At 45.6% G+C, this 18,897-nt stretch overlaps 1 protein-coding gene across 1 annotated transcript in view; it reads left to right on the forward strand.

Moving 5' to 3' along the window:
• The window catches only part of epb41l5 (erythrocyte membrane protein band 4.1 like 5), a 41,250-nt gene extending 25,179 nt beyond the window's left edge, over positions 1-16,071 (forward strand). Inside the window, exons 16-26 of the mRNA XM_036544969.1 lie at positions 86-201; positions 7,200-7,372; positions 7,879-7,970; positions 8,804-8,932; positions 9,465-9,529; positions 10,160-10,279; positions 13,385-13,466; positions 13,563-13,640; positions 13,822-13,872; positions 13,985-14,112; positions 15,042-16,071. Of these exons, the coding sequence (XP_036400862.1) occupies positions 86-201; positions 7,200-7,372; positions 7,879-7,970; positions 8,804-8,932; positions 9,465-9,529; positions 10,160-10,279; positions 13,385-13,466; positions 13,563-13,640; positions 13,822-13,872; positions 13,985-14,112; positions 15,042-15,108 (1,101 nt within the window). The 3' untranslated portion in view covers positions 15,109-16,071. The remainder of the gene's footprint in view (positions 1-85; positions 202-7,199; positions 7,373-7,878; positions 7,971-8,803; positions 8,933-9,464; positions 9,530-10,159; positions 10,280-13,384; positions 13,467-13,562; positions 13,641-13,821; positions 13,873-13,984; positions 14,113-15,041) is intronic.
• Positions 16,072-18,897: the final 2,826 nt, after the last annotated feature.

The following is an 18,897-nucleotide window of genomic DNA, read 5'->3' on the forward strand; positions in this document are numbered from 1 at the left end:
GTGGTGTCGGCTGCATATGCATTGAGTGTGCATCAGCTTAAATAGTTCCCCCGTCCATCTTCCTCTTCCTGTTTCCCTCCTCCAGGCCCACACCCCTTGGTCTGGCCTTCCTGTGATCACCACCCCGCCCACTGCCCCCTGCCCGCTTGAAATCGAAACCCTACCCAGGAGCCCCGGAGCCAGCCAATCAGACAAGAGAAGGTGAGCGGCCACATGCTTTTAATACAATAAGAACATTAGGCCTGAGTAATCTCCTATCCTGCTGTCACTTGGACGATGCCTGTCTCAGTGAAACGGTACCTGTGTCAAAAAGTGCACTGCTCTGTGTCAGGTGACGCAGAGAAAAAGGGATGGGCACGGTGATTTTTGTGGGTAGGAAGGAACAGCGCGGCATAAAAATATTATGAGGGCTGAGTATAACTGGTTGCAGACGTGTTTGTTGTGGCTGTCTGACGGCAAGCAGACAGCTGCCGCTTAACTTGTGGTGACCCTGACATGCCAGTAAGTAACTTCTGGTGTATCCAAGCACACTCCAGTTCTCCACAGCCTTCCCTGTCTACCATCCCCAGCCATAATGTAGCAATGGTGATTCTGAGGACAGGCTATGTGCTGTGTGTCACTCTTATTGTGTGTTTGAGTATTCTTATCGGTAATTATTTTCGGAATAACTCCTATTGGGAGGTTCATTTAGAAGTTTTGTCTGTTTTTCTCAAATGTAATTTACAGGAAAGTCTCTTAAGGTTCCCAACATGAGGCCCGTCTTGGTTTAGAGAGCTTTGCCTCATTCACATCTGTTCATAATGAAATCTCTCTGTGCCTTCATTTTTTTTAAATCCACATTGTTTATTCTAGCTTGATGTACTGAAACGGAACAGCTTTATCTTGAGGCGAGGTATGTATGTACCCACCAGAGAGCGGATAACTCGCTCCTTTTCTTCAGGCTGCTTTGACCAATCAGTTTCGGGGGCTGGGTCTGTGACTGAAGGGCTCTTTCTGGCAGCTGGGTAAATCAGCTTCTTCAACGGCTCTCTACATTGATTTTTCTTTCCAAAGCCAATCAGAATCAGTGGTGGGAGTGGCCTCATCTTTGTTGTGAGGGTATTGGGGTATAAGGGCCTGGCCTCTTCTTTCCTCTTCTGGCTTGGTGTGCCCCACAGTCCTCTCCACCTCCTCCATGATTGACTAATTACCTGCCACAGTTAACCTTTGAATCAGTCAGCCTGGCATTTCCTGTCTGGCCGCTGTAACCCTTTTCCAGTCTGACTCTTAGGGGCCGTCCCTTTTAAGATCGAACGCTGAGAAGACACCAGCCAGCTGAAGGCTGTATTAGGCAGGTCACCTGACCTGTTATCCCCAGGTAGATGAAAGGGCTTAGTGGTGTCTCCGTGTTTGGTTTCAAAGAAAAAAAATGTCCAGAAATGGTTAAATATAGATGGTATAAAGCACTCTCATTTCTAGGTTTGAAAACTCAAACGAAGATATGATTGAAGCTGAGAAGCTGTAAATTGCAGCTCTATAAAAGCTTAATGCGTACTTGTGCATATTTAATGGTGCCCAACCGCCACAGAACACTTTTTGTCAGTCAGCTGTTAATTATGATTTAATGAAAGTTTACTTAATTCCAGGCAAACGCAGCTCAGGCAGTGTGCAGGGAAGAGATTTGTTAAGTGCTGTGTTGGCGGTGTTGAATTGAAAGCCTTTCAAAGGATCACATTTGATGGTCTAAGTGAACTAATTTCAAGACCTTGTTGTTTTCAGCAGCTAGCTACCAGCATGATGTAATCTGATTTACTGCAGTGGCGGTTAGATGGAAGTACACAGTGTGTTTGAACCGAGTCGAGCCTTGAGTCACTGAGTTGACATCTATGCATTCCTATAGATGAGGAACATGTGAAGAAGTATTAATCATTAAAGTGTTGACTCATGCAGTGTTTTTCCTATACATAACTAAACACTGCCTTTCAGTGATAGGATTATAAAGGGATGATGTGTTTATCATAGGGTAAATGAATCAGAACTGGAGCTCAGAACAGTACTTCCTTAAAAACCTACAACAGAAGGGGAAGCCAGATCCACTCACACATACCATAGTCTTAGAGGTAGGCAGTATCTGCAGACTGTGATTTCTTGGAAGGTGCTTAAACACCAGACTTTGCTGATCGTTATCTTTTTTTGAAGAAAATTGTCTTCCCTTCCCAGTTCTGAGTGTGAGAGAGCTAGGAAATCTGCAGGATTTGGGTGCTTCAGGACAGTGGCCATGGTTTTGTGGATGTTTATGGAATAAAATTGGCGCTTTTGTGCTGGACTGGGTCAGTGTTACCAGTGAGCATTGCTGGAGCTATAGCTGAGAGAGGTAACTGGATCCGAGGGTCTGGAGGGTGTTTGATACTTTCCCTCTCCTCCTCTCCTCCAACCATGCTGTCTACTATACCCTCTTTAGCTTCCCCTCAACACCACCCATCTTCTAAGACTGCTTTAGCAGCCTGTGATAATGAGTGTTCTGTACACATGAGGGAGTAACTCTGAGTCAGGAATGTGGGCCTTCACTAACCTCCTGTTGATCTTGGGTGGCCGCCCCCTGCTCTACTCCACCGCTCTACACCAGCCTCCGTGCTCTCTGCTGTCCGTGCTGATTACACACACTCCTCTCCCTCCCGTCACATGTTAACGTTCACATGGCTGTGTGCTCGTTCAGCCATGTAGCTCTCATTCACATCCTTTGCTGTACATGCTTAAAAAGTGTCCTGCGTCTTTCAGCCTGTCCTGCGGTGTAGCCTGGCATCTGTGGCGCCATCTGTTCCTGCTCCTCTTGACCTTGTTTTTTTTCCCCCAAATGCATTCAGATTCTTCAAGTCTCTCTCAAGTGAGGAATGCATCCCTTTTAAACAATTCGGCTGCTCTCCACGTCATGATAAAGATTTCCGTTAGCTGTGCTGAAAATGCCAGCATGTTTTCCAAATAAGCATTGCGTCAGTGTTGGCACAGCGTTCCTACCTCACTTGCCCTGGATGGATACGTATTTGCAGACGTGCTTTATTACCGAAGAAAGGTTCACTGCTTACATGTAGTTATTGAGCTTGTCGGTGTCACGTAGTGAGGTCTGTTGAGATGAAATCATGAATAGATAGGCTTACTTCATTCAGTTCAGTCATCACCACCAGCCAGAACACAGAAACAGCATTGTATTACTCTTCAAGCCATTATTGTTACATTGAATACCATACTGTTAAGGATTACAGACGGCGTGTGCTCAAACATTCACTGTCTATACAATGTCTAAGTTTAATACTTAAAGCCATGTGAACTTTAAAGATGTCTTCAATATCTGCATGGCTGTGTTGACGCATGTATCAACAAATTGCATACAGCACAATGCGATTTAAGTCCTCCTGTGTTTGTCTACTGAAAAACGATCAGTCCTTAAGAGTAAGGTGAAGATGTGTATCTAAAGTCTAGAAGCGGCAGTGTACTCCACTGCCTGGATCACTCAGCCCAGAGAGGTGCGGTAACAGTGCGGCGACAGTGGCTCAGGCGCAGTCGACTGGGGATTGGAAGATCCCTGGTTCGAATCTGGCTCATCCTGGCAGAGTGTCGAAGTGTCCTTGAGCAAGACACTGAACCCCCAACAGCTCCCAGTGGCCAGTTGGTAAGCCTGTATAGCAGCCTCTGCCACTGGTAGGTAGATGTGAGGCATATAACTGTAAAGTGCTTTGAGTACTCAAATGAGTAGAAAAGCGCTATATAAATGCAGTCCATTTACCATTTACCATTTAATTTGCCCCCATATTCCCTTCCTCCGGGCTGTGCCTTCCTCACTGCCTCCTTCCTCCTACAGCTTCCTTTCTCCCTCTCTTGTCTTATCAGTCTTTCTTTTCCTCTGTCCAACTCTCCTCTAACAGTCCTGCATTCCTTCCATCTAGTGTTAATGTCACCCCCCCCCCCCCACCCCTCTTCCTGTGTTCAGGCCTCCATCCCCCATACCATCGCTGACCCTAACACACGCCCCACTGCCCCTCCACTCCTCCACCAGACTGGATGCTGCCCTTAACCCCCCCCCTCAACAGCCCCTCCAACTCCATCCCTCTCAACACACGGACAGTGCCGTGAGAGAGAGAGACAATGCGTTCTCTGTGATGGCAGCCAGGTGAAACCGCCTGAGCCGGAGCGTGCTGGAGGAGCTGCCGTATCGGCCGGGGGGGAGGGGAGGGGCAGCATTAGAGGGGAGGAGTCCACTGAGAGATGCCAGGAGGAGAGGGGGGCAGCAGCTCCCTGTCCGAGACCTCGCTGAAGAAACCCAGAGAGCTCCTGTACACAGCCGAGGATATCCCAGCTTCACAGCACTCCTCCCTACGGTCTCCCTGCACCTGGCTTTTAAGGGCCTTTACCATGGATTTTTATTTACTTCAGTTTTATGTTGTGTTGCCCTCTATCATCATCATATAATTTCAAAATTGAACCGCATTCTGTGATTCCTTTTTTTTGGGTACATTAAATGTATTTCCTTTCATTTCAATGTGGCTCTGTCCAATAGGGTGTGTCCACACCACAAGAGAGAATCTTAAACTATCTCCTTAATTAGTACTCTCATAAACACCTAGTGGATTGATTAATGTTACTTTGTTTTATGCTTTGATTCACCTGGACCATATGCTGTTCTTCCGATTTAATCGATTAACACATTGTTTACAAACGAGATTACACATTTGACCAAAGGTTATCTGTATTTCATATTTCAAATTTTAGACGATCATTTGCAATAAAAAGAAAGCATTACTCCACTTACCTGAAGATATGATTGTTTTTACAGAAGGACAGGACGTGCTTTCCCAGTCATTAGGGAAAACAGACCAGCGGCTCTGTGTTTGCCTTTACAGCACTCTGCATTTACCGTGTAGCGGGTTTTTCTATTAAAACTGAAACCAGTTGTATTTAAGCCTCTTATGGGCTGTAATCTCGCCTCAGCCATGTGAGGAATGTGGCCCTCTCACACACCAGCTCCCAGTAATGATGGCCTAATCATGTCTGCAGCAATCCCACGTCGCATCAGATATGCCAAAAGGCTCTCGGCTTTTGGGTGTTAATCAGCGCCTCCTGGAGGTGGTGATAAGGTAATGATCCTCTGCAGAGGGATGGCCCAGAGGAGCCTGGCTGTGGTTCTCACACACACACACAGACGCATTGGCCTGGTTCACTGATCCAGGAAAGCTCAACTGTGTGAGGAGGTAGATGTGCTAATCTGTACACATTGAGTATGGAGATATGGACAGAAGTCAGGATTAGGGGACAGCCAGACTTAGTTATTTTGGGGTCTCTTTCAAGGAAGCTTCAGTGTGTTGGGGGAGTGCTTCTGATCTAAGGATAATGGTGACATCCCTTATTTTACAACGTATATGCTTAGTAGTCTTTGTGACTATAACAGGATCAGAGCTGACCTTGTATTGTGTGTGTGTGTGTGTGTGTGTGTGTGTGTGTGTGTGTGTGTGTGTTCATTTACGTCCCAACCTATTCAAGAAGGGAAGAGTGCTTGGAGGTCTCTTTACTTTTAGTCTTGAACAGTGCTTTTTTTTTTAGTGGTGCTTTGGGAACGGCAGTGTTTCTCCTGTTGAATCTGCATATTCCTTTCTCTTAAGATGAAATGATCACATCGTGCCATTTTCTGTTTAGCTCCTTAACATTCTTTGTGTTTATGGAAGATGATTCAGAGAGCACTTCGCTCATCGTAGAGATAAAAGCTTGAGTGTCGTCTTTCGTTTCATTTGAGTCTGTGCTTCTGGAGATTGACTGGAGGGTGGCTTTAAAACTTTGTGAATTCCTAAGTGCAGTGAGAGTGTGCTGGTGTTAGCCTGTGGTGTACACAGAAGATGGAGGAAGATGCGCTTTGGCTGAATGGCAGAGAGTGGAGCACACAGTGTGCTGTAGTCTGAAAGTGTTTTACTGCCCTGTCCCATTCAGAGCAGTACGAGTTCCTTTCTATGCGGAGTGTGTGCCTGGAGACCAGCACCGGGGCGGTTTAGGGCAGCGTTTCCCAGTATTGGTCACGTCGCATTCACTTTAACTGAATTTCAGTAATAAGGTTGGATGCAGAAGTTAGGATTTCTCTAGATTTGACATCTCTGACCATTTTCTGCCTGAAGGGGTTTTATATATAAAACTACGCTAAAATGCGGAGGTACCCTAAATGGGAGGAATATGTACAAAATGTGATGTAATTTCTTCATATGATATGGCTGTGAATACCCTCAAATTAAAGCCAACTGTCTGCATTTTATCCCCATAGTCACAGTTTCATTTCAAATCAAAAAATATCACTGTCCAAATACTTTTGGAGTTCACTGTATATATGCTTTAGGTTGTTCGGGATTTGTGAAAGTTAAGGTACTTTTTCAACTTGCTTGGTTATTTTTGAAAGACATTGGAAATACAGGTAAGTGTTTGATTTAAGGTTAATTTGTTGGGTTCAATATTTCAATTAATTGCTAGAGGGCTTTAATCAATTTATTTGAACACCAAATTAGGCTTAAATGAAGCCTCGGGTTTAAGAAACATGTAAAAAAGTAGAATAATTACCATTGAGGGTATGTTTTTAAAGCGCCTGTGACTACAGATTTACTCAGATTTACTGTAGATAGCTGTCAGTCTATGTCAAATCAACATCTCCATTCATTTATCACTTTAATCACAGCAATTGCTCTAGTAAAACTGCAATAGACAGCACCAGGACTGGGATCCAGAGATCTAAGAGAAACATCTTGGGGGACTGGGGTGCCCTTGTAAAACTATGTGACTGGTTTCGTTATTTTAGTTCACCCCATTTTTCTTTACAACATGTCATCTTGATAGTTTATAATCCATCTCTGATCTTTTGAATATTCAACCTTAACATTTACATGGGTCCCATTCAAAAAGGAAACTCTTTCCAGGCAAGATTTTTCCAGGACACCTCTGTTATTTAAATGAACTGTTTCATTTAGTCAGGCCTCCGTTGTTGGCAGGGGTCTATAATTAGTGCCATATTGAGAGAAAGAACAATGTACTGTTTGGTTCAAGTCAAGTCAGTCAAGGATTGTTCATTCTCAGCTGAGCTGGCCACAGTTCACCAGACTGCTGGTAAGTAATTAGCCATTCCTTTCCTAAATGAAGGTGTTTTTTTTTCCTGAGGGAAGTCGTGGGGTGTTAACATGCTCCCCTCTGCTCCATAGCCTACCCCTCGTGACAGATTTGCTGGACACTAAGGACCTGTTGGAGACGTGCATCGATGAGGTCATCAGAGTGCCAGTTCCCATGGCAACGGCGGGCCTGCCGGAGGAAGTAGGCCCTACCGCAGTTCCCTCTGTCTTCGGTGCCACCGTGGAGGAGAGTGTGTCTCTGACTGGTGAGCCAAGAGAACACACCACACACTGGAAAATCCCAACATTGTACTCCATATTCAACAGAACATCATGAAATCATTCATTTTTAAGCCTTTCGCCATTTATTTCGAACTGTTTCTCGACTGCACACAGTATATCAGTATAAATGCTTTTGTCACTTCCCCCGAATCTCATGAAGTTTTTTTTTTTTTTTTTTTCCCCTCATATTGTAGTCGCATATAAATGCATTTTGTAATAAGCGTGCATTTTCTCCAGAGTTGAGGTGGCTCTTGTGTGTTTGGTGAGCGCGTAACCCGTGCATCTCTCTCTCTCTCTCTCTCTCTCTCTCTCTCTCTCTCTCTCTCTCTCCCTCTCCCTCTCCCTCTCCCTCTCCCTCTCCCTCTCCCTCTCCCTCTCCCTCTCCCTCTCCCTCTCCCTCTCCCTCTCCCTCTCCCTCTCCCTCTCCCTCTCCCTCTCCCTCTCCCTCTCCCTCTCTCTCTCTCTCTCCCTCTCCCTCCCTCTGCTGCAGAGGTGGCGGCGAGGCTGAAACAGCTGGAGCTGGAGAGCGTGCCGGTCTCTGCCCCTTCCAGACCCAACATCAACCTCAACATGAACAACCAGGTCGGCGCCGCCAGTCGGCCTGCCCCGCAGCGTGCACACACGGCATCTGGAGGGGGCGTAACCACCGTGTCCCAATTCCAGTCACAGCACTCTTTCACCTCTTCAGCATTAAGCAGGAAAATTATTATTGCTTTGCATGTTGTTGTTTGTCGCGCCCTGAGGTGAATTTACAGGTAGCCATATTGAAGCCCATGGTTATTTTTTGTGGCAGTATGTGTTACCTGTGCTGGCCTGGTCAGAGCTGTCAGGAGCTCTCTGCCCTGCAGCTTATGGGGCTTTTTAAGCAGATTAGGGAGCTGCAGACAGTAGGTTACTATGGCCACACAAAAGCATGTAAACAAAAGGAGTGGTGCTTCTGTTAAAGCTACAGTACACCATTTCTAAAAGCACAACCTCCGTCATGTAAAAAGCTTAGCATGTGTAGCAAATGTTCAGTTTTATCTATTGTCTGTTCTATCGCTGTTGTAAAGTAGCTTCTATTGAACTGTAATTGCACTAGTCTGGGAGTGCAAGTATATAGAAAAATGGTGTTTCTGTGACCAGTTAAGGCAGGGGTGTCCAAACCTCTCCTGGAGGGCCACTTGTCCTGCATGTTTTAGATCTCTCCCTGCTCCAACACAGCTGATTCAAATGATCAGTTTGTTATTCAGCAGCTTCAGGGGTTCATAATGAGTTGATCATTTGGGAGGGAGAGATCTAAAACATGCAGGGCAAGTGGCCCTCCAGGAGAGGTTTGGACACCCCTGAGTTAAGGCAAGATTGTAGTTTGGACGCTGCCCTATTGCTAGGGAATACAGGAAGTGACTGACAGGAAGCGGCATTGATCCCCTTAGGAGGACGTGGTGAAGCTGACAGAGAAGTGTCTGGGCAGTGTGAGTGGCAGCCCTGTGCTTACTCCACTGCGCCCCCCGGAGGACCTCAAGAGTAACATCCTTAAGGCCCAGGCAGAGGCTGCCCTCAAGGTACAGCGTTTCATGGCACCGGCTTTGTTTTAGTCAGCCAGAAACAACAGGTGTAAAGAACAGGGCTGTTGGACAGAAGGTTGCAGCTCTCAGCTCTCAGGTCAGATGCCATCAGTGTAGGTCGGTACTTAACCTGATTGGATTTGGTAAATATTCCCCTGTGGAAGGGGATAATATGTGAAAGCGTACACAATGCAAGTCGTGCTCGGTGAGAGCGCCTGCCAAGCAAATACATCATAATAATTATCAACTTAATGCAATTCAGCCAGGGGATGAATGAGGAATGAAGCGCATTATGACTAAGCATTTTTAATGTCTGTCAACTAATACAGCGTGAGAGGTTATCTCTGCTTTTCTCAACCTTATAAACCCCAGGTATAATTTAAGGCAGTATGCGATTTACTTGTTTTAGTACTAGACACTGGACCAGGAAAGGTGTAAATTGTCATCATTGCAAGTCAAGCCAGGATGAAGTTGCTCAGCAGGCTAATAAAGGACGTAATGTCCATCCTCTCTTTGTGTCCGTGTTTAGGGCACAAAGGAGGAGCACATAGTGGCAGGGGAGAAGAACTGTAACCTCCAGGAAGCAGCATCCAGGTACAGTTCACCACCCAGAACAGTGGAGTCTTTTAACCAAACCCTGAATCTAACAGGCTTTCCAGCACTGCACAGCCAGTCCCTGGCCAATCAGAGTATCCCTTTGCAAAGCTGATTAGCTTTATGAATATTCAGCAGGGCCTTCATGACATCATCTATGAATAGCCACCACACTCCCAGGCACCGCCCATTCCACTCACAAAGATGAGATACTCAAGGAACCCTTTGTGTGTGTCTGTGTCTGTCTGTCTGCTATAGAGGGGTGTGTCAATCAGTCTGAAGCTGGTGGTTTTTTTTTTCTGATGGTAATCAATGTATGTTGTTCAACACATTCTAACATAGATATGTACGTTTGTAGAGGTACAGGTGCACACAATTTGTGCATTTGTAATCTAGTGGAAAAAGCTTCTCTACAGGGCTGTATGACAAGAATCATTTGTTCATGCAATGATGCTAGTCATCACTGCATGCTGTTTGAGCACATTGGTATGTGGTGTGTGTTAACCATGCTGTTGGGCACACCAGAGGATGCTGTGAGTCACTCATATCAGTGAACAGTGTGTGTAAGCCCATGCCAGTCTAAGGTGCCTGATCCTGTGGGTGTGTGTGCGTCGTCCCCCACCACGACAGGAACAAGGCGCGCGGCGGCTGGCTGGGCAGCAGCTCCTCTCTGTGTGTGAGCGGGTGGACGGAGCGCCAGGACTCCCGGGACCTGCTGAAACCGGGCCTGCTGCCCTGCGTCGGGCTCAGGTGAGTCTCAGAGCGGCAGGAAGGGAACAGCGTGTGTGTTTCTGGCGCTGAGTGGATTATGGGAAGGAGTGAAGAGCCACTGAAGGAGGCGCTGGGACTGTAATCCCCCCGGGCCTGCGTCTAAGGCAAGAAACTGGGGCACGCCCAGATTAAAGGGGCCACCTGTCCCTTCCATTGTTAGCCACCAGACTGCGTGGGATGGCTTCCGTAGCTTTGTAACGGAGAGTTTTTGATACTAACGGTGTCTTTCAAACAGGTGTGGCAAGCCAAGTTACACTGTAGAGTGTGTGGCTATGCTGGAGGAGAGTGTGAGCTCTTGTGTGTCCTTTCTATGGCCGGAGACAAAGCAGCTGTGCATTGTAGATCCAAGGCACATGGCTCTTTGCTGCCATCTGGTGGTGGTGTTGAACTGCAGCCATGTATATGTCACATGACCTGTTTCTGCCTGGTAACCCATAAGCCCTAAAAAACACATTTTGCATTCAGACAATAAATAACACGTTAGTCTCACTTGAGCAGAATTTAGTGCAGAAGGTGACCAGAGTGAAGCTTTGAGATTGAAAGGATTAGAAATATGAGGGGAAATATTGATGGCTCTTCAGAGGGATGGAGAATAAGGTTTTTTGTTTTTAGGGCTAGTTAATTAAACCAAAAAAACTGGATGGGCTATCTCATTTTCAGCTGCTCTGTACAGATCAGGAGCGGAATGAAATCCATCACAGGTATATATGTGATGATGTGAAAAGGGCGTTGAATATAAGTGAAAATGTGGGTCGTCAGGTTTTTCCTCAATACTCCTCTTTTCACTGCATCTACAGTAATAACATTGCTAATTGTGCATTGTGAAATAGTAGCTACAGCACTGGAATGAAGACTTAAGGGTTAAGGTGATGCTGTTCTGCCAGCAAACTGCAGCCCAGTTACGCTCTTGTGAAAAACTGATTACAGCGTGTCAGGCTTCAAAATCTTCTGAGATACACCCTGGTTATGCGTGTCAAGTGAAATAATATGATACTCAGAATTATCCATCCAGCATTGTCTTTCACCTTAAAAGGAATGAAACGTGTCTTTGTATTCACTCTGAGGATGGAGGAAAACGTGGCACACACATTCACATGTTGCTGCTGGAGTCGGTGTCCTCACCTGCCCTTCAAGCGGCACGTTTCCGCTGTGGTCAGTAGGGGGCACCTCCCTCCTGCAAATAGACAGTGATAACAACTGACACACAAGTGGCCTTTTTGATGGCGGATTCTCTATCGTCCAGTCTCTGACTGCTCCATGCTTGAATCTGGAGCGTTATAAAGAGGTAGTTGTGGGTTGGTAAGTGAGCTGGGTTCCTGCTCTGTGTGCCCTGGAGTGGAATTTGGCTCAGAGTGAACAGGAAGTTGTTTAACAGCAACATTTCCACATGGAGCCTGTGCTGCCAGGAGTTGGCATGAGTCAGAGGCACCAGTTAAGACTTGACCTTAACAGAGTTATGACTTTGTGTTATTCTTTATAGCTTGTTGAAAGCTTCTAACATAGACAGGATCACTGGACCCATAGGAGCCTTAGTGATGGTCCACTCTTCTGTATTTATAAGCTGTTAAGCAGACAATGTAAAGTCAGTTCTTCTAACACGTACTACGCTTTGCTAGTTGTTGGGCGGGGGGCTTTAATACTGTAAACAAATAGGGCTGCCCCTATTTCTATTATGATACATAACACCTTACACAGATAATGAAATTGGTTCCAAAACCAGAAGAAGGCATCGGCATTGACCATTGGCGCAACAGGTCAGGCCAGGACTGTAGTGGGGCGGGGGGTTAGTGCACCCTAGAATGTGCCATGTATGTGCTGTCCGGATCAGGACGTCTCACAGTTGTGTGCTAACAGGCCTCCCCAATGCCCATCGGACACCCCTCCATTCAAAGTCAAGGTGAAAAGCGTTTATTGGTCCCATAAAGCCCGTTTTGGTGCCGTCATTCTCTGACATCAAAGGCCTCGCCAGGACCGCAGCCCTGCAGTTCTGTGGGAAAACACCTGAGGAGTCTCCCCCTTTTTTTAACCCTGCAATTTCCGTCTGATTGATTGGCGGCTGTGAGCCTTAATTATTCCGGCTTTCTCCTGAAGGTCCCTGCACTCAGAGCAGAGTTTTATACCACATGCAGGAAAGTGAGAGCTTTCATTTCCTCAGCTCTGTCATTTCCCTCTGAACCACTGTGTCCACCGGCCGAGCTATCCAATCAGGTGGCGTCATTGCACGGGAGGAGGGGTCTGACCTGGGCAGCACCCTGCAGCACCACCACCTGTCCGGTGTGTAACAGCGTTATGGGGCCATGACGCTTTGTTGCGGGTGCCAGATGTGACTGCCATCATGCCGAAACTTTAAAACCAGGCGCCGCTGACGACCCGTGGGGGTGCTGTCCAGAACAGACATAGTAAAACCCACAGAGCAAAGCCTGTGACACAGGAAATTGTCGTCGGTTTAACTGCGTGAACCGCGAGTGGGGGAGTGACAGGCCCTTGTCTATTTGGCCTTTTGGTGTCTTTTTAGTGAGCTGCAGACCAATAGATCCTGGGAGGAGTCTGCTTTTAACGGTATTGCTTGTGCAGTTTTCTTCCTTAGACTGTGGATGGTGTGAGGAAGCTTTCAAAAGAAAATGATTCTGACGAAGCCCACATCACACTGAGAAGGAACTGTAGCAGTCAGGATGAAAATATGTACATCACTCAAGTTGAGATGAATGAAGCTGGTTACACAGTGATAGTATGAAAGTGATTGATATAAATGGTAGCTATAAAAATGACCTTGAATGATGATTGGTGTCATTGGGATCACTTTCGGAGAGATTTCATACAGTGCCCCAGTCATGAAATGTCTGCCCACTCAGTGCTATGAATGACATGGGGGTCACGACAGATATTTAGAAAAGATTGGAATTGTAGAAAAGAAAAGAATTGTTGAATGGAGAAACTTTCTCAAGCGTGACTGTTGGCAAACGATGGATGGTAATTGTCCTGTTTTGCAGTCATGGCTGTCTCCCTTTGACTGGGCCAGCTCTTGTGCTGCTGTTCTGTGTAAATGTGAGCATGTAATGACTTGTAGCCGCTCTCTCTCCTCAGTGATGAAATGAAGGCAGAAGACCTCCTCTCCTCTCTCTCCATGATGCCGGCTGAGCCTGCCAGTGAGGCCCTGTCTGCCAAGGTAACGCCACGGTTTTAGCAGGACAGGCGCAGATAATGTGTGCTTTTCCATGGTGGCACATGCTTTTATTAAATAACACTGCTTCTCATAATGCAGGCAAAACCGGACGACCTGGAGCCCCTGATCGCGTCTCTCACCGATAATCTGATAGACTTCACAGACCCCACCCCAGTAGTAAGTTTAGGTCCTCTGCAGTCTGTCCGAACACCTCAATTGCCTTTCCAAGCAGTGTTACTTTGTCACACCACGCATAGGGCAGAAGCTCCTTAGCAGAAGCACATGAAGGGCAGTGCAATATTTCTGTCACTGGGGTCCTGAGATACGCTTCTGAATGTTCATGCTGCCTTTTTCACAGGTGCAGCCCAAGCCTGTGATTGCTCCACGATGGATTGTCCCAGCAACCGCGGTGAGTCGAGTCGTTGGTTGGCGGTTAGAGCGTTCTGTCTTTGCCTTCCTCTGTAATACTCCATCCCACTTCATAGCCACTGACCTGTACCCCCTCTCTTCCGTCTGAGCAGGCCAGCGTCTTTACCAACGGCCTTCTAGACCATGACTGTACGGCAAAGCCACCCCTTCTGCAGGCCGAAGGGGGCGCTCATGCCAGCCACTCACAGCTCTCTCACACTCACACTGTGATTGCGACCAGGTAACAGCTCATATCCCCGGTGTCCCCTTCCTTTCTCCCACCTAATCACAGTGTAGCGCCCCACTGAGCGGGGTCCATGCCACGTCTTTCTGCAGCAGCGGGTTTTTGTTCAAGGTCACCCCTGCGAGTTAAAGGTTAGCCCTTAAATATGTGTTACAAGCCTGATCCCTCTGTTAGTGAATCTCATTTTTAGAGACTCGGAGATCTGTTCATCCCCGTTCTACATGTTCTCTCTCTGGCTATAGTCGACTGTCCCCTCAGCTATGTTATAATGCCGATTGGCATATCTCCCACTGAGCAGCACGGAGAGGAGGGTCTCAGGTGAAGGCAACCAAAACAGGCAGCAGTGGTCAAGACATGGATGGAATGGGACATGCCACCTTACTGGGAATAAACAGCAAAGTTTTTGTTGTTAGGAAGCATATTGCGTTACCTAGAATACATATACCTCACTCAGTCGCATCTTAGTAACTGACAGATGTTATTGGCTAGCTAGGTGTACAAGCTCTATAGCTGCCATAATGGAGGTATAACGACAAGATTATTTTATCATTTTAATGTCTAGAGAATTTATCTTTAGAGGCTTGAGGATTGGTCCCCTTTCAGAATTTGAATTGGTTCTGAAAATAGTGCAAAATAGTACAACACATGCAATTCATTCGGGTTAATCAAATTATATTAAAGGAGTAGTGCTGAATTGAACATTAAACTACACATGAAGTAAAATTGTTTATAAGGTTGGTCTGAGACGATTCATTGATAAGGCTCAATTTAACACAATTTTAGTACTAATTTTGTCTGACGCAACAGCACTTATTGCTGTTCTTTCTGAAAGCTTTGTGAGGTAGAGGGGAGTCAGCAGTGTAAGGCCGATGCTGAGATCTCACGACTACACTACAGAGTAACCTCCACTCCTGTGATTCCCCCAGCACTGTGACCCCCCCAGCCAAGGAGGACAGCTCCAGGGCCAAGCACCTGCTGACCACCGAGCTCTGAGAGGGCGGCAGGGGTCACTGGCCCGTTGCACACAATCCGGGATGCCACTGGTAGCGCTCTCAGGAGATTCCCCGTCTCCACCTTTCACTACATTCCAGCAGGCTGAGGCTCAGCCCTCCCCTGTGAAGAGGCTCCCTTCAGCTGCACACTGCCACATTCCACGGGCATTCCGCTGCAGTCCGCAAGGCTCCAGGTAGATGATTCCTCAAAAGCACTGACCCAGCATCAGATAACCCTGCCCTGATCCCATCCCCGACCATTCCGAGCAAGATGCTAAAACTGATCTAGGCTCAGTGACTGGGGAAGCTATCTATCTGCAATCCTCAAAAGCAGCTACCCTACCTAACCCCGCCCCCCTTCCCCTTCACAACAGCCCCTTTTAACCTGAGCCTGCCTGAAACCACTGTGAAAAGAGCTACTGTACCTCATACCACTGGATTACTGGATTACTGGATTAGATCACTGGAATTTATAGGACTGATGCAGCAATGTTCTACTGACATTTTATTCTGGTTGTTTTTTCTGGTTGTTTCTGTTGCACCCTCCTCTATGATTGACATGTGGTTTTTAAGGCATTGATGAAGCATCAACATTTAGTATTATATACTCATGTTACTGTGTCACTCTCCCTTTACTGGACCAAGACATAAATGACCAGGAAAACACTGATGATGTGTAAGACTTGTTTGGGTACATTGAGCTGTGAACATTTCCAATCCGAATCATATATATCTGCGTTGTTGCTATTTAGTTACAATCTGCCTTATTTAGTGTTTCGTATAATTGTGTAGCAGAAGATTGTGCTTAGTTTTACACTGTTAGATAAATTGACTAATGAATGGAGTATCTCACTGTATGTCGTGGTCACCATATAGTCTTGAACACTTTGTGGGTGTGTGCCGTACGAGAGACTTGACTTGCAAAGACGGTCACTTGGAGCAGTCCATTCCTTTAATGAAGAGGGGGTCACACCACTGTCTGGGTTGGGTGGTTGGGGGGGGGGGGGGGACGAATAACTGATCTAATGATTGGCCAGGCCATGAAGGAGCTTGAAGACCCTGAATGGTCTTTTTCCCTCTTGCTCTTGAGTGACAGCTGAGGTGATAGATTTGTGTGGGTTATTGTCAAGCCTGACCATTTCGAAATGCAGGTTTTTCGAATCAACTGAGACTGGGAATTTTATGGGTTGGTTGTGATGTCGGTTGTTTTGTTTTTTTTTAGAAAGGTCAGTAACACTAGGCCATCTCACAATTATATCAGATGCTAAGTTGTTCCCAGTCACCTCACATCTTTGTAAATCCATCAAACGGACTGTTCAGAATGCAGACTCTTCTGGACATATGGCATTCTTTTCCGAGGATGGAGGGGTGTGATCCCAAATCAGCAGTTCTGTGAACGACTCTGTGCTGTGAGGTGGAGCCGGCGATGTGGACAGCCGTCCTTCTGTACGTTACTGTTCCTACCTGTGATTCAGAGGTGCCCGTCAGTTAGCAAGCTCGTTGAACTTTTCCTCAAGCTCCTACCTGCTGCCACTGCTAGCCATTGTCTACCATGTAACTGGAGAAACCTTCACACTGGTGTCTATCTGATGTCAGGTCTACATAATGTACTTTGTGTATTGATTTTCAGTCATTCTGAAAACTTAATGTCATTACCCTGAGGTATGTAGTTTTTTTATTGGTTGTATAAAATATATAAACTGAATTGCCTGGTAAGAACATATTCCTCATCATTTAAAGAAAAGACGTATCAAAATCTGTAGGTCTAGTGCTTGACCACGACCTGACTGGTCAGTGTATTGAGATAACCACTCCTGTTTTTTTAAAATCTCTGTATTCTGACTTGCAGATTCTCCTAGTGAAGAGTAGCACAGTTTAAGCTCTGGATGTAGAACTTCACCATGTAAGTGCAATTTGCTGTAGCTCTCTAATTTATTATTCTTTTTTTTTTTGGTAAATGCACCCTGTCTCACTCTGTATATTTAAGTGTAATCTAGATGTAAAGACTGCTTTAGAGGACACAGCACTGATTTATATTTTGTATGTACATTGATCGCGAGTTTGGAATGTGGAGTAGTGTGGCTGCAGCTGCATTTTGTATGATGTAGGATTTCTTCTAGTAAAATGTCTTTTAGAAATGCACCTTACGGTGAATTGCTGTTTCATCATTGAGTATGTTCTAGTTATACCCTGTGACTTCAGTGAGTGGTGTTTTTCTGCTTTGGCTCAGTTACAATATCTCTTTTACAGTGTGCTAACAAAGGAATAATCATTTACATGAGTCCAACGATATTGTGAAGAGGATACCATACACTGTGCAACTTGGCGTATATCCTGCAGAGGGCAGTAGTGAACACAGTAAGCATGAAGTCCACTGTGCATAAATCTGAAGGCCTTTTTTTCTCCTTTTCTGTCTGTTGAATCCAAACGGAAGGTTGACTGTTTTCAGACTGTAGTGAAAGAGCTGAAATCAAATAGGTTTAACCCAGGATTAAGACTTCACACGTTATTTTACATATCCTTGATTGTTATCTAATATGTTTTTTTTAACCTTCCCACTAACGCAGTTAGTCATCAGCCGCAACAGCCAGTTCTCTTTATTCCCTGACAGTGTCAGATGCTGACATTTTATGAGTTGCACTCTGTGTTGAAATATAAATAATTAATTCTAGAGTTGGATCCAGTGTTGTAATGCTGTCAATGTGAGGAAAAATTCTTTAGGTGCTTTCCCAAGATCTATGCAGTAACAGTAGATCAGTGTGCCCTGCAGATTATTATTCCATTTTACATCAAATTTTATGTGAGGGGGAAAGGTAACCTGCCCTCAACAACTAGTCAGAGTCGTGGAGTAGTATTTAGAATGCATCTTGGCAAAAACCATGGCAACTGCCTCACCAGATTATTGCACCTCTGTGAATACAACATCTTACTAGAATATAGTTATGCACTACAGAGCATTTACTCTTTGTGTTCTAAATCCCTGCAAGCATTTCTAAGCCTCAAGTTAGTATGGCATGTGCTCTTTAAATTGCACATTAGTGGTGATTCTGTTGTAAAAAGTATAGGCAGGTTACAAAGAAGAAGCATTTATTTGGCAACATATTCTGACATTATGTTACAAAACAGCCAGTGAACAGAAGAATTATTCATACAAACAGTGATTCAGCTTTAAAAGACATAGTTTTGTCTCGAGAGTAGGATGATCAAGGCAACGCTGAAAACACTGCATTTTTGTGGGGCAGAGCAGTGAATCCTTACTGCAAAGGAATCAAGTCCCTCACCAAACGGTTTCACAGACAGAAATGAGGAAATTAAACCATAAATCGGTCACTTTCCCAAGGCAATGAATTAAAAGAAAAAAAAACATTCAGATATAAAAGTGACGTGGTGAAAAAGTTTTCTAATGCAATTTGTCACCCTAAAAGTTTGGCACCACTTCCCACAAGGCAAGATATTCAGTATGCAAAGATGGTTACTAATGAGGAATGCTGTTACTTTCTGTTGGACCATGTTGGCAATGTAGTGCACTTCTAAACAAGTATTTTTTTCTTAAACTACTGCAAATCTAAATGCTGTGCTACACATGTGAGAGAACAAAGGGTTATGCTGCATGACCATGAGAGGGGGATTTGACCACAGTCAGTATTGCAGCATGGTGTGTATGGTCGAGGGTGTGATTGTCTACGTCTCAGAGTGCGCACATGCGTAAGGGTGAAGAGTATGCAATGGCAGCTGCCGGTCCCTTTGTGATGCTGCACTGCCTGACCACGCCTTCTTTGGGGCACTAAGG

Source organism: Megalops cyprinoides, chromosome 14 (genome assembly GCF_013368585.1).
Source record: "Megalops cyprinoides isolate fMegCyp1 chromosome 14, fMegCyp1.pri, whole genome shotgun sequence".
NCBI classification, from domain to species: domain Eukaryota; kingdom Metazoa; phylum Chordata; class Actinopteri; order Elopiformes; family Megalopidae; genus Megalops; species Megalops cyprinoides.